This window comes from Prinia subflava, chromosome 2 (assembly GCF_021018805.1).
Source record: "Prinia subflava isolate CZ2003 ecotype Zambia chromosome 2, Cam_Psub_1.2, whole genome shotgun sequence".
In the NCBI taxonomy this organism is placed as follows: Eukaryota; Metazoa; Chordata; class Aves; order Passeriformes; family Cisticolidae; genus Prinia; species Prinia subflava.
In genome coordinates this window covers 51,608,914-51,620,956 of record NC_086248.1, presented here as the reverse complement: position 1 = coordinate 51,620,956, position 12,043 = coordinate 51,608,914, and the positions used below count along the sequence as shown (strand labels likewise).

The 12,043-nt window shown below is 35.9% G+C and overlaps 1 protein-coding gene across 16 annotated transcripts in view; it reads left to right on the top strand.

Moving 5' to 3' along the window:
* The window catches only part of TRDN (triadin), a 235,493-nt gene that overhangs the window by 57,538 nt on the left and 165,912 nt on the right, over positions 1 to 12,043 (top strand). For all 16 annotated transcript variants that reach the window (XM_063389925.1, XM_063389928.1, XM_063389922.1 and 13 more), the window contains one exon: positions 8,471 to 8,521. In XM_063389925.1, coding sequence (XP_063245995.1) covers positions 8,471 to 8,521 — 51 coding nt within the window. The remainder of the gene's footprint in view (positions 1 to 8,470; positions 8,522 to 12,043) is intronic.

Genomic DNA, 12,043 nt, shown 5'->3' with positions numbered 1-12,043 from the left:
TTTCAATAAATACTTTTCAATTAAAAAGCAGAGAAAGAAATAAAGCACCATAATGACAGTTATCCATCTCTGTATTAACACAAGTTTTATTGTTAGCATAAGATTATTCTTATGCACAAGTAAAAGAAACATTTCCTTAGGTAGAGATGGATCTCTAATTTTCTATGTTAGCTTATATATGAAACAGAAAAATGGGGGTATGACTTTTTTCTTAGGAAAATTTAATTTTAAAAATCATAAATAACAGTAAAAAACCAACACAGACTGGAAATTTTTGTTAAAGGTTGCAAGAAATTTTGGAAAAGACAAATAAACCTTTTGGCAAAGCACCTTATCCATCTGTCTTAAGTTCAAATGAGAGTATCATTGCCAGAGTATTAGGCTGGTTATTAATATGCTGAAGACACATCATGCTCTTAAAAGACATGTCAGCTTCTAAGGGAATGGTCTGACTCACCCTTGGCAGCTCTGGCCAAGGTGCAGCTCCCCCAGACCTGATGCCAGACACTCCTATTAACCCCTTCTCCACCCCAAGGTTAGGCCAGTCAGAATTTATTCAGCACAATCTATTGGCTTGTTCAGACCTGGTTATTGATCTGTGCTAACAAACTTTACTTAAAAGGAAAGGTTCTCAGACCAGACAATTTTCTGCATCATCTTTTGTTGTAGTGATCAAGTAAACATGTACAACAATTTTGCCTGGAAGAAGGGAGAGAAAGGAACAACTTGCTTAGAGAAGGTAGGGGGTTTTCTAATTTGGATTTGAAAGTAGTTTTGATATGATAGCCTGTACAAGTCTAAAAAGAACTGTCCTCAGTATCCAGGCAGGGTAGGGAAAACATACTGACAAATAATTAAGTTCTTAGTCCTACATTTTATTGCGTATGTCAGATGGTTCTCAACTATGAAAGTACCTAAGGATGTATGATTAGACCAAAAGTCCACCTGACTCAGTGGATGGGACAGAAGTCCTTATTGCTGCCCTAGAGTGACCAGTGCAAATGCATCAGGAAGTATATCAGAACTGTTAAAAACATGGTTATAATTTCCCACGGGAGCTCTCCATACTCCAAGCATTTTCCCCAGCAAAGGGACACAGTATTTGCGTGGCTGTAATCCATGTACAAATTCTTGTTTACCCAAGGCTACAGACAGTTTGGAAATGAACTAGAGACAATAAAGTCAATAGCACAAATGAAACCTGAAAACTGTGTTACTAGTTTAGATGTCACATATGTGTCTTAAAAAATAATTACACAGTTTCATTCATCCCCAAAGTATATACCTATTTGCAGTGATAATGCCTCCTGAATTCAGTTTCTTTTATGTTGCTGTATGGTAATGTTCACTTCTCTGCGTATGAGTTGCTATTAAAGATCTCACTAAAGGCTGTTGCTGTCTCCCTAGGCTACACTTTCCTATAAAGCATTTTGCATATCTTTGTGTAAAGTACACCCTGTGTTAAAAAGATGGAAAACATTGATTGGTTCAATTCTCAGATGTTAAACTGCTTTTCCAGATATGTATTTTTTGCATTTTTCATTTTTGTGACATTCATTTCTATTATTAATGTTCTTTTAACAATTTCATCTGGTTTTACTTACAATGATCAATACAGCAATAGCATATCCACCATAAAATAGCATTTTATAAAAGGAAGAAAATATTTTCCATATTACGCAGATGAAAAAAGGCAATATACCACCAGGGTACAGGGATACTCAATTACAGTTCTTTTGCCTTTTGAAGAATAGTCATTTGTTTCCAACTTGAGCTGAAACTTTTCAATCCAAACTTATTAACTATATTTTAAAGGAGAAAGAGAGAACTTTGGACCACAAGGCTAGTAGGGACCCTGGACAGAAGTGTAGAAGAGAGTTTTGCAGCTGTTTAAGTTATCCTCTTAAATCAAGGAAAACCTTAACTGAAGATATCCATGCAATCTTTGTGGAAATATTAATTTGTTCCCCAGTAATGGGGCTCTGGAGAGGTTCCCACTCTGAGAGGAGAGGGTATTAAACAGATCCTCACTGGATGAAGCCTCCTGTGCTCAACCTGGAAAATGAACAACTTTTCCAAAACTCAGTTAAACCTACAACACCAAAACTGTGAGGTCATGCATATCTCTGAGTGAATTCAGGTTCTTTCACAGCTGTGCCAAGGAGGGGATGTAGCAAATAGAACCCATGCTCATGACCCACAGAAACTTTTATAATAATTATAATAATAATAATAATAAATTATTTAGGCTTTGGAAGGAAAGGAAAGGTTATGTAACACATCAAGTTCCATTTGCCTTGTTAAACTGAGGATTCCCTTCCCTTCCCTTCCCTTCCCTTCCCTTCCCTTCCCTTCCCTTCCCTTCCCTTCCCTTCCCTTCCCTTCCCTTCCCTTCCCTTCCCTTCCCTTCCCTTCCCTTCCCTTCCCTTCCCTTCCCTTCCCTTCCCTTCCCTTCCCTTCCCTTCCCTTCCCTTCCCTTCCCTTCCCTTCCCTTCCCTTCCCTTCCCTTCCCTTCCCTTCCCTTCCCTTCCCTTCCCTTCCCTTCCCTTCCCTTCCCTTCCCTTCGTTCTCCCTCTAACTTGTAGTTCTAATTTCCAAAGAGGTGGATAAAAAATTCTGAAATTGTATTTAACAGGCACTGTGGTCTGGTTCCTCACATCACGTGGAGCACACAAGATGTTCAGGATTTTCATTGATAGGAGCAATTTGTCCCCTGTTGCATTTTCAACAAGAAAGCTCTTACAACACATGACTTCAGGAAAAGTTATTATGTACCCCAGCCTGACGTTGCTATGAATCCCCAGAACAGGGTGGGATCTAAGAAAACACTGGGGATAAGACTGTGCTGCTGGCAAGATGGTAGAGAAATCACCTGAATAAGTAATTTGTGTCAGTTTCCAATACTGAATGCTGGTGTTTAAGGCCTTGTGTTACACTGTCTTTGGTTCCTGGATAGGAGCACAACACACCAATTTAATTCCCCAATTAAGTATTCCCTGCCTTTTTCTTTTTCTTTTTTTTTCTTCTCTCTGTGCTTTTTTTCCTTTTGCAAGGTATTTTTTGGTTTTGCTGTGGTTTTCTTTGCCTCTAGAGTACAGCTACTTGATGTATTAGTTGTTAGATAGAAGTTGCCCTAGTGCACAGCTTCCTCTCTTCTCCTCCTAGCCCCTCAAGGATAACTGTCACCCTCACCAGCTGGTACTATCTAGATTAAAAATAGACATCAGCTGCACAATTGCAAATTTCTCCTGAGGATACCAACAGCAAGAGAGTTGACTACAATTCTTCACCCAGACAGCATCTAAAACACATTAGAAATTACATCTCTCTCATCTTCTAAAGCTCTTAACACCATTCACACTGGCCTTGCCCTCAGTATCTGTTTGCACCAACTCTTCAGGATAGTCAGCTGTCTGCTACAAATTAGTCTTGATAAACTAGCGAGGATACTGCCCCACTAAATTGGTGGCAATAGCTGTAAGGATTTTAACTGCTCAAAAGCAAATTATTAACCACTGAACCATACTCTGAGTTGGAGTCATTTTCCTTTTCACACTTAGATATTTGTAAGAGAGAGAATGCCAGAGCACCGAAGGTGTATAGCACTGTATTACCTGTAACAGGTTACGAAGATGATCACCAGCTGGTAAAATTTGTTAGGAAAACAATCTATTCTCAATTAATAGAAAATTCCACATGCCCAATTATACCTGTAAAACAATAGATGTAGTAAAACTACATTCCTTCTTCACTGCAGTATTTAAGTGGAAGCAGGATGGCTTTGAGCATGGAGGGTAATGTTGAATGTCAGGTTCAGAGGTAAATTCCCAGTTATTTTGTTGATTTTCTGGGTTACCTTAGGTAAAGCATTCTTGTGTTTCAAATCGGGACTCTTTTTTTTCTGCTTTGTTTCTTATATCATTGACACTTTTGATATGGTTCTGGGAATTTTAAAAGGTATATTTCATCTGCAAGATGGAAACTTAGCAGAGAGTGAGGGTTAGGTGCTGTTTTAACAACACCAGAATGCTACTCACCATTTTAACCTCTAATGAAGCAAGATGCATGGCTGTGCTTTCCCAGTCAGAGAAGAAATACATCCCTCAAAGTTTGAGCCCCTGTGTTACAGACATGAGATATTTATGTTGTGTTATAGCTCTGTGTGGTACCTAAAGTAATTCGTGTAGGCTAAGGCTCAAAGATGCTATTATAACACAATAAAATTAAAATAGCTGATAATAATGCGATCCATTTGACTATGTTATGAAAAAGGACATAACAAAAAATCAAAATCAGAAACACAAAGGCAGACAAAGAAGGGAACCAGGAACCAGGAGAATCTCCTCATGTCGTAGCCTGAGGGGCTGTGCTCTTCATTCACAGGGATGTAAACCTGTACAAAGCTGACCCATTAGTTCACACAGATCAAGGGACAGAAATTATTTTCTCCCATCCTGATCTTCCTGGAGTTGGAGTGCACAGCCAGTGCTGTGCTCTCGTTAGACACTGTCAACTGCTGTTAATGAAAATTAGCTGGGTGAGGGGTGGGGAAGCTGCTGCCCAGACTTGTTGTTCAGCAGGGATTTCCAGGAAGGCTGCCTGCAATACTGACCCTCAGCTGACTGTCAAGGTCTGTTTTGGGTCAACAGGACACAGATAAATCAGCCTGACAGCAATATAGTTGAGTGTGTCACCTTTCAGCATCTTGAAATGGTCAGTGAGAAGATTCCTAGTTTTCCTTCTTGGAGCTATTTAAAATAATCACCCTGCTTGTTCTGTATAACTGCACAAGACCAGAGGTCTTGAGAAATTAGCATCAAGAAGTATTTAATGAATTATTTATCTATTCAAAACCCAAGCAACATAAGGAGAAAAATAATTTTTCATTTCTGTCTAATAATTTAAGAAAACAAACAAACAATGAAATACAGCTTTCAAAATACATACTTCTTTACAATAATTTAATAAACTGTGCTGTCATCTCATAAAGAATCTGGATGGTTGCTGTGGTGACAAAGATTATCCTTGCTGCTCCTTGATTCTGTCAGTTTTCTAAACATGAATTCGTAATATTTAGGATTTATTAACAATGTGTCACATTGATAGAGATAAATTGCATGCTTTAAACTGACCATGTAAGTCTTCTATGATATTACAACCACTTTGTCAACTCAGCAATAAGATATGATGTGATTACTAGAAAATTAAAGCTATTTGTCATAAAAGATGAAGCAGAGCATATCAGAACTCTTATAAAACAACAACAAAAAATCTCCAATAATCTAATGTGTTTCCTGATTTTAAATATTTTGAAATCAGCAAATAGTTGCTATTTTCTGTTCTGTAAATTGATCCAGTTTAGCTTATATTGAGACTAGATTTATTTATAGTGGGAAAAATTTGGGATGTAGTGTATCAGAATTAATGTGATCCAGGCTGCAGTTTTTTATGGTGGTTCAGATTGTAATGGGAAGTTTGTGAAGAGATGTTAATGATGGGACATTTTGCAGCATTTAAAAGCAAACATATGCACACAATCATGTGTTAAGATGTACTTCATTTCTAAGAATTTGAGTATGTTTCTTTTTGATGTGTGGCATCCTAATTGTAGCAGAAAATTAGATGAAATTCTAAAAAGTGTCTTTTTGTACATCTTACTGGAATATTTATTTGAAGCAAGCTTCACTGCTGATACAGTGTGAGTCTGACTTAAATAACCAGCTCTAGAGTCATTGCTCCATACATATTTTGCAGTCAAACTAGCAGCAAATTCCTTAAATCAAAAGTAATTTTAAAACTCTTTTCTTTTCTTTTCTTTTCTTTTCTTTTCTTTTCTTTCTTTCTTTTTCTTTTCTTTTCTTTTTCTTTTCTTTTCTTTTCTTTTCTTTTCTTTTTCTTTTCTTTTCTTTTCTTTTCTTCTTTTCTTTTCTTTTCTTTTCTTTTCTTTTCTTTTCTTTTCTTTTCTTTTCTTTCTTTTTCTTTTCTTTTCTTTTCTTTTTCTTTTCTTTTCTTTTTCTTTTCCTTTCCTTTCCTTTCCTTTCCTTTCCTTTCCTTTCCTTTCCTTTCCTTTCCTTTCCTTTCCTTTCCTTTCCTTTCCTTTCCTTTCCTTTCCTTTCCTTTCCTTTCCTTTCCTTTCCTTTCCTTTCCTTTCCTTTCCTTTCCTTTCCTTTCCTTTCCTTTCCTTTCCTTTCCTTTCCTTTCCTTTCCTTTCCTTTCCTTTCCTTTCCTTTCCTTTCCTTTCCTTTCCTTTCCTTTCCTTTCCTTTCCTTTCCTTTCCTTTCCTTTCCTTTCCTTTTCTTCTTTTCTTTTTTTAAATAACAAAGCTTCATTCTTATTTGATACTGATTTTTTCAAGAAAAATAGGCCTGTTTTCTGTAGTGAGACACATAATATATGGTAGAAATGCAGCAGAGCTGAGGCATTTTGAAGCAAGGAAGGAATATTTGTCTGTGGAAGTGACTCAGCCTGAAGAATATGATTTATTCATATTCATCTCTGTATGTAGGATGACCTCCTGAATTGGGTGAGATATGTCTCCACTGTAGGTTGCAATGCAGAGGAAGTGACTCAGACTTCTTTAAGTCCCCTGAGTCAGTGTTTGGAGGCAGTCTGGAACAGAGGCATGGAAAACTGCTCAGATGTGCTCAGAATCAAGGAGCAATCTTCCATCTGTTCCTGTCTTGCACCATTCCTACCACTCCTGCTACCTAAACTAGACCATGTACCCATTTAAGCAAAGGTGGGAAAAGTTTGAAAATCCAGCAACAGGATTCTCTCAGTTGATAGAAGTAAAAATATCCTCACATATTTGAAAGAAAAATAATCCAGACTCATCTGAAATACAGTAAATCAAGTAGAGTGTATTTCTTCCTATTCTCACCCTTTCAGGTTTATAGAACAATAAATGAACTGCACACCCGGGCTGAAAAGAGCAAGATGAAAACTGAATAAAAACTCCTCTTAGTCTAATGACATAGTATAATTAGCTGAGTTCTGTTTCCATACATTAGTGACTAACAGTGATGTATTTTACCCTTTGCTACTCTTTATCTCAGTGAAATAATATTCTGAAGAAATTAGCTGAAGAAAACATAGCCTGATGCCATAGAATAGTAATCTTTTTGCACACATAACAATTATTTCAGATACCACATTCTATATAATGAAAACATTCTGCATTATTTTCAAGGACTTATGTAAATATCTGAGGAGGGACAATTCTGTTTCCTTACTGGATTTCTTTGGCAATGTGTATCCTGAAAAATAACTAAGGTTGTAATTGAAAGATTTCAGTTGTCTTCAATAGGCATCAGAGCAGCTTCTTAGACTTGAGATGCAATATGCATAACTTTTTCTCTGCTGGATTAATTTTGAGGGTCAGTGTTCTTGTTATTTAGGCCCTGCAGGACCTACAGGTAACTCTGAAATACAAGAAGGCATCTCCCACAGAGTCTAGTGAGGTTTGCATTTGCTTTTGTTGAAAACAAATTTCATACAGTATTTTAGAGTGGTTTCCTACTGCAGGAAATATGTGCACAATATGATAAACCAGGCACTCTGTATAGTCTTAATGACTTTATTGCACAGCTATAATAAATGCCCTTTAAATTGCTCCAGCTCTGTGCAAAGAGGAATTTAATTCTGGTTTGCTTTTTTGAAAATTCAGTACTTTACCTTTTTTGTATTATCCTGGTTTTGACATAATAAGGACAGTAAAAAAAAAGACTTATACGGAGGTATATAGCAGTAATATAATATCAATATTACAACTGAAAATTTTTGTTTAAAAGGAATGGCATTACAAGGGCAGATAAATACTGTACCTCTTTCTCCTCTAAGAAGACAGTTTTCAGTTTTTGGTATACAGCATGATCAAAAGGAGTCATTCTCCAAGACAGCAATCTCTAACCTGGGAACTTTATTAACTCTCTAGTTTGTATAGAGCATTGAGTCTACCTTTCATTGTGTGTTGGAGATACCAATTCGGTATGTGAGCTTTGAAAATTTTAGAAAATGTAGTAAAAAGGACATTTTTCCTTCCAAAGGTAATTTGGAAACAAAAAAATACTAATCTTGGTAAACAAATCAAGATAAATACAAAAAACTTTTAATAAAACCATGTTTTTCTGAATCATGACCAACACGTGTTGCTAATATAGATTATAACAAGTGTATGGCTATTACAGATCAGCAAAACCTATTATTGCCTTTAAAAGTAGCTGTATGGCTCAGTTAAAACTAGAATAATTATTAAAGGCAATTATGTGATTTTCATCCATATATGGTCTGTGTATATATATAAAATTGAACTATATTGTATATCTCTGACTATGCTGGTGATAAAGCCATAGTGCAGTCCTAATATTTTAAGCACATTTTAATTTTTTTTAATAAGAGAATGCATCTGATTTTTTGTGTGTGAAAATTATTTTAATATTGATAAATCTGCATTGCTTCTTTTTTTTTTCAGAAATTCAAAAACAGAAAACAGAGAGACCTGAAAAACGAACTCCAGCGAAGGGTAACTTGCTTTTTTTGTCTGTTTTCCCACATATATTTGTCTAACATACATTGCCTTTTTTAACTACATAATTTTTTTTTTTGTTAACTTGGTTAATTACTGTTGTTGTATCATGGAAGCATTCAAAGATCAGCTGGCACAGACTGCAAATGATCAAAAATTTATGTATACCTTAGCACTACCAAAAAAAAAAAAACAAAACATTTTCTGCTTGAAAATGCACATTCATAATAAGATTCTCCTGCCCAAACTTTTCCAGAAATCTTTTTTCTACCAAAGGTGCAAGAAAGTTGAGTGTTGATGAACTTCCTCTGGTGCAAAAGGCATGAAGTGTGTTGGGCAAGGAAAAAAAGCAAATTTATAGGCCAGTGGGTGCCATCCAAGTTAGGAAGTCATAGTTAAGAGTGAGCCAGGTGTGTATCAGAGATAAGAAAAACTTTCCATTTTAAGAACCTGCTCTTTTCCAGACTGTTTAATCTCCTGTAACTGGCATTTTCCAAAAAACCACAGGTTTGGACTGGTTTTCAGAGGTCATATAAACAAAAGGTGTTTCCTGGGATATCTAAAGGACTTTTTTTCCTAACAGAGCTCCTCCATAAAGGCTAGGCCACATAAAACTTGATGAGCATCCCTCTAACACACCGGTGCACAGCTTGAAAGTAGCAGGAGGAAGCAAGAAGGAGGCTTATTAGAAATATTTTGTGTACGCATACACCCTCCCCCATGCAATTATATTCATTTCTATATGTACTCTTACTGTGGTTTTATAGTATTTTACATCTCTGTAAAATTTTTTATATTATTTTTCACCTCCAGTTCTGTGCTAATCAGGGTCATCTGGACTGCCTAGAACAGTTTCCCAGCTATTTAATAAATAATGTTTTGTCAAAATGAATTTTTAGGGTACCAGTGGGCAAGCCAGGCAATAATGAACTCAGATCCATTAGCGGGATCCCAGTTAAGGTCTTTTCAAGCAAAGTAATCAAAAACACAAATGATGTTGCAATCTTGACCAAAAGAGCCTCTTGTGTACCATTTCACCTATACAGAAGTCCATTTCTTTACACAGAAAAGCATTAACATTGCAGAAATTATTATAAAAAGAGTTATAAGATGCCAGGAAAAAAAAACAAGTGTTCAGGTTTCATGTGCCCGATAATGCATTCTCTAGTTATACAATCAGTTGCTGAAGCACAAAACAAATTTTTTTTTCCTATACTTTATTTTCATGTTTAATGCCAACAACACAACTTGTACACAGGAGGAACAATTACAAGAAAACATTCTGTCTGGCTTCTGTCTACAGTGTGATAAAGACATGAATCTTTAGGGAATACTACTATTACCTTCTAAAGTATCTTCAGGAAATACGTACAAATACAATCTTTTATTGTTTTTCATAGGAAAAATCCAGAAATAAAATGAATATTTTTAATAGCAGGAAATGGAAAAACCGTTTCTGTCTTCTGCAGAACATGTGGGAGCACTAGAGTTTTAAAAGTAACTTAATTATGTTTTTTTGAATAGTCAAATCCTCTGAGTACAAGTCCCACAATTTACAAGGGAGTTCAATCTATAAACCTCATTTTTGAAAGATTGAACTGAAATATGAGGAACTGTTATAATGAATAAAAATCCCAGATGGAAGTGACTGAAATTAGAAGATTCAAACAGTATTGAGAACCAGGCAAACTGGTGCCCTAAAATTTCCTTTTCATTAAATATTTTGATAAACTACTAGCATTAATGTCTATTTCAATTATTGTGGCCAATTTAATCCTGGAAAGAAGAAATACTCTGAGAAATAATTTCACAAAGCCATTGGTCATGCTTAAGAGCCCTGAAATCAAGTTATTTCCTGATAACGTGTACACATAAACACAAATTCAATACAAAGTAGGGTCTTTCCAATTTGGTATTTGAGGTATTAGTAATTTCACAAGGGCAGTGGCAACTAGACTGCATGCCCAGGAGCTTGATCAGCCAGCAGAGGCACAAGGGATTGAATATCTTCTTGTACACAGTGGAGTGTACCTGAGCATCTAGATATTATGTTCTACACAGATTTTGCAGGACTCTGAGTTGCTGCTGGAGCCTATTTAAGACATAGGTGATATATTTATTATTATTACTAACCCTAAAAATAAGGGTTAATTACACGTTTTAGCAGAAAGTAAGAACAATAAAAAAAAAATTGAGATAAAAATATATGTAAGTACAGAAATTCTGTCTAATGGAAGGTCCGATGTCAATTTCTGATTTTTATGGAAAACTGATCTTACAAGGAAAATGAATTGTCCTGCATTTCTGGGAAATAGCTCTAATTAAAACAGGTATTGAGAAAGAATGGGAAAAGGTTGATTTACTGTGTGGCTTTTCCCAAAAACACTTCACTAATACATTGCTGTTGGAGTGAGGTATGGAAGAAAACAACATAATGATGGTTAATTCACTGTAGCTGGAAGACAAAATACTTGAGACAGCTAAATAGATAAATAGAGCTAGACCATACAAATCCTAGTATGCTGGAAACCCACATATTTTCACCAAGTTAATGAATTAAAAGGCATATTTCATACACAGACAAATCTGTCTAGCCTGATTTCTCAAGGTACATCTTCAACCATGCCTGTGTTAACTTCGAACTGGAAAGCATGGTACAGACAGCAACATAGCTGTAATTTCCTTAAATTATTTATTTAGACCTGGGAATCTATGCCCCTCCCCAGACCAACCCTGGTTTTTCTCCAGTGTTCCTTCAAGAAGAAATAAGTTGTAGGCATGTAAAGTTGCTTTGCTTCTGAATGAAGGCATCTATACAGAGATTTAGTGTTCTCTGACTAATGCTCTCTAACTTCATGGTATTAGTTCATTTGTCTTAACTTTCCTGAGAGTGCTGCTCTGTAGACAAGCACTTAGTCTGTCAGCTGGAGCGAGCAGTCTCTGCTTGATGCTAACTGCACTCTACTGCACTCTTCACCTGGCTCTGTACTAAGCAGCAGACTTAAGACTGACTCAGCTGGAAAATATTTTTGCTTTTCTTAGGTACAGAAGTAGTGTCTTACTACATCTCTTCTTTTGCACTTTCTGTTTTGGAGTTGGAGAACTTTATCGAAGAAAAACCTAATCACATCTCCCTTCACTATGTCTTCCATTTGATGCAAATAAAATCTGTGATAATGATTGAAATTAGGAGAATCATCTCACATATGTGTGATGCTTTCTTATTTTTATTTTTCTGTGAAGTAGGTAGCAATATTAAGTTTAGAATGTGTTGTTAAATTACCTTAAAATTTTCCATTATAAGCTTCTATTTTAGATTATTTATATATTTATCACACTCCAGTCACTTAGGATGAGATTTCCCATGTTCATCCTTTTGCCTCAGGCTAAGTTTTCATTCAAAGACATGCAAAAATGTTTCAGCAATTTCTAAAATCTAGGTTAGTGAAAATTGGGTTGGGGTGTTATATTTTTTTTTTCCAATGCTAATAACACTTCAGTCTGAGCTTATGACTTTTA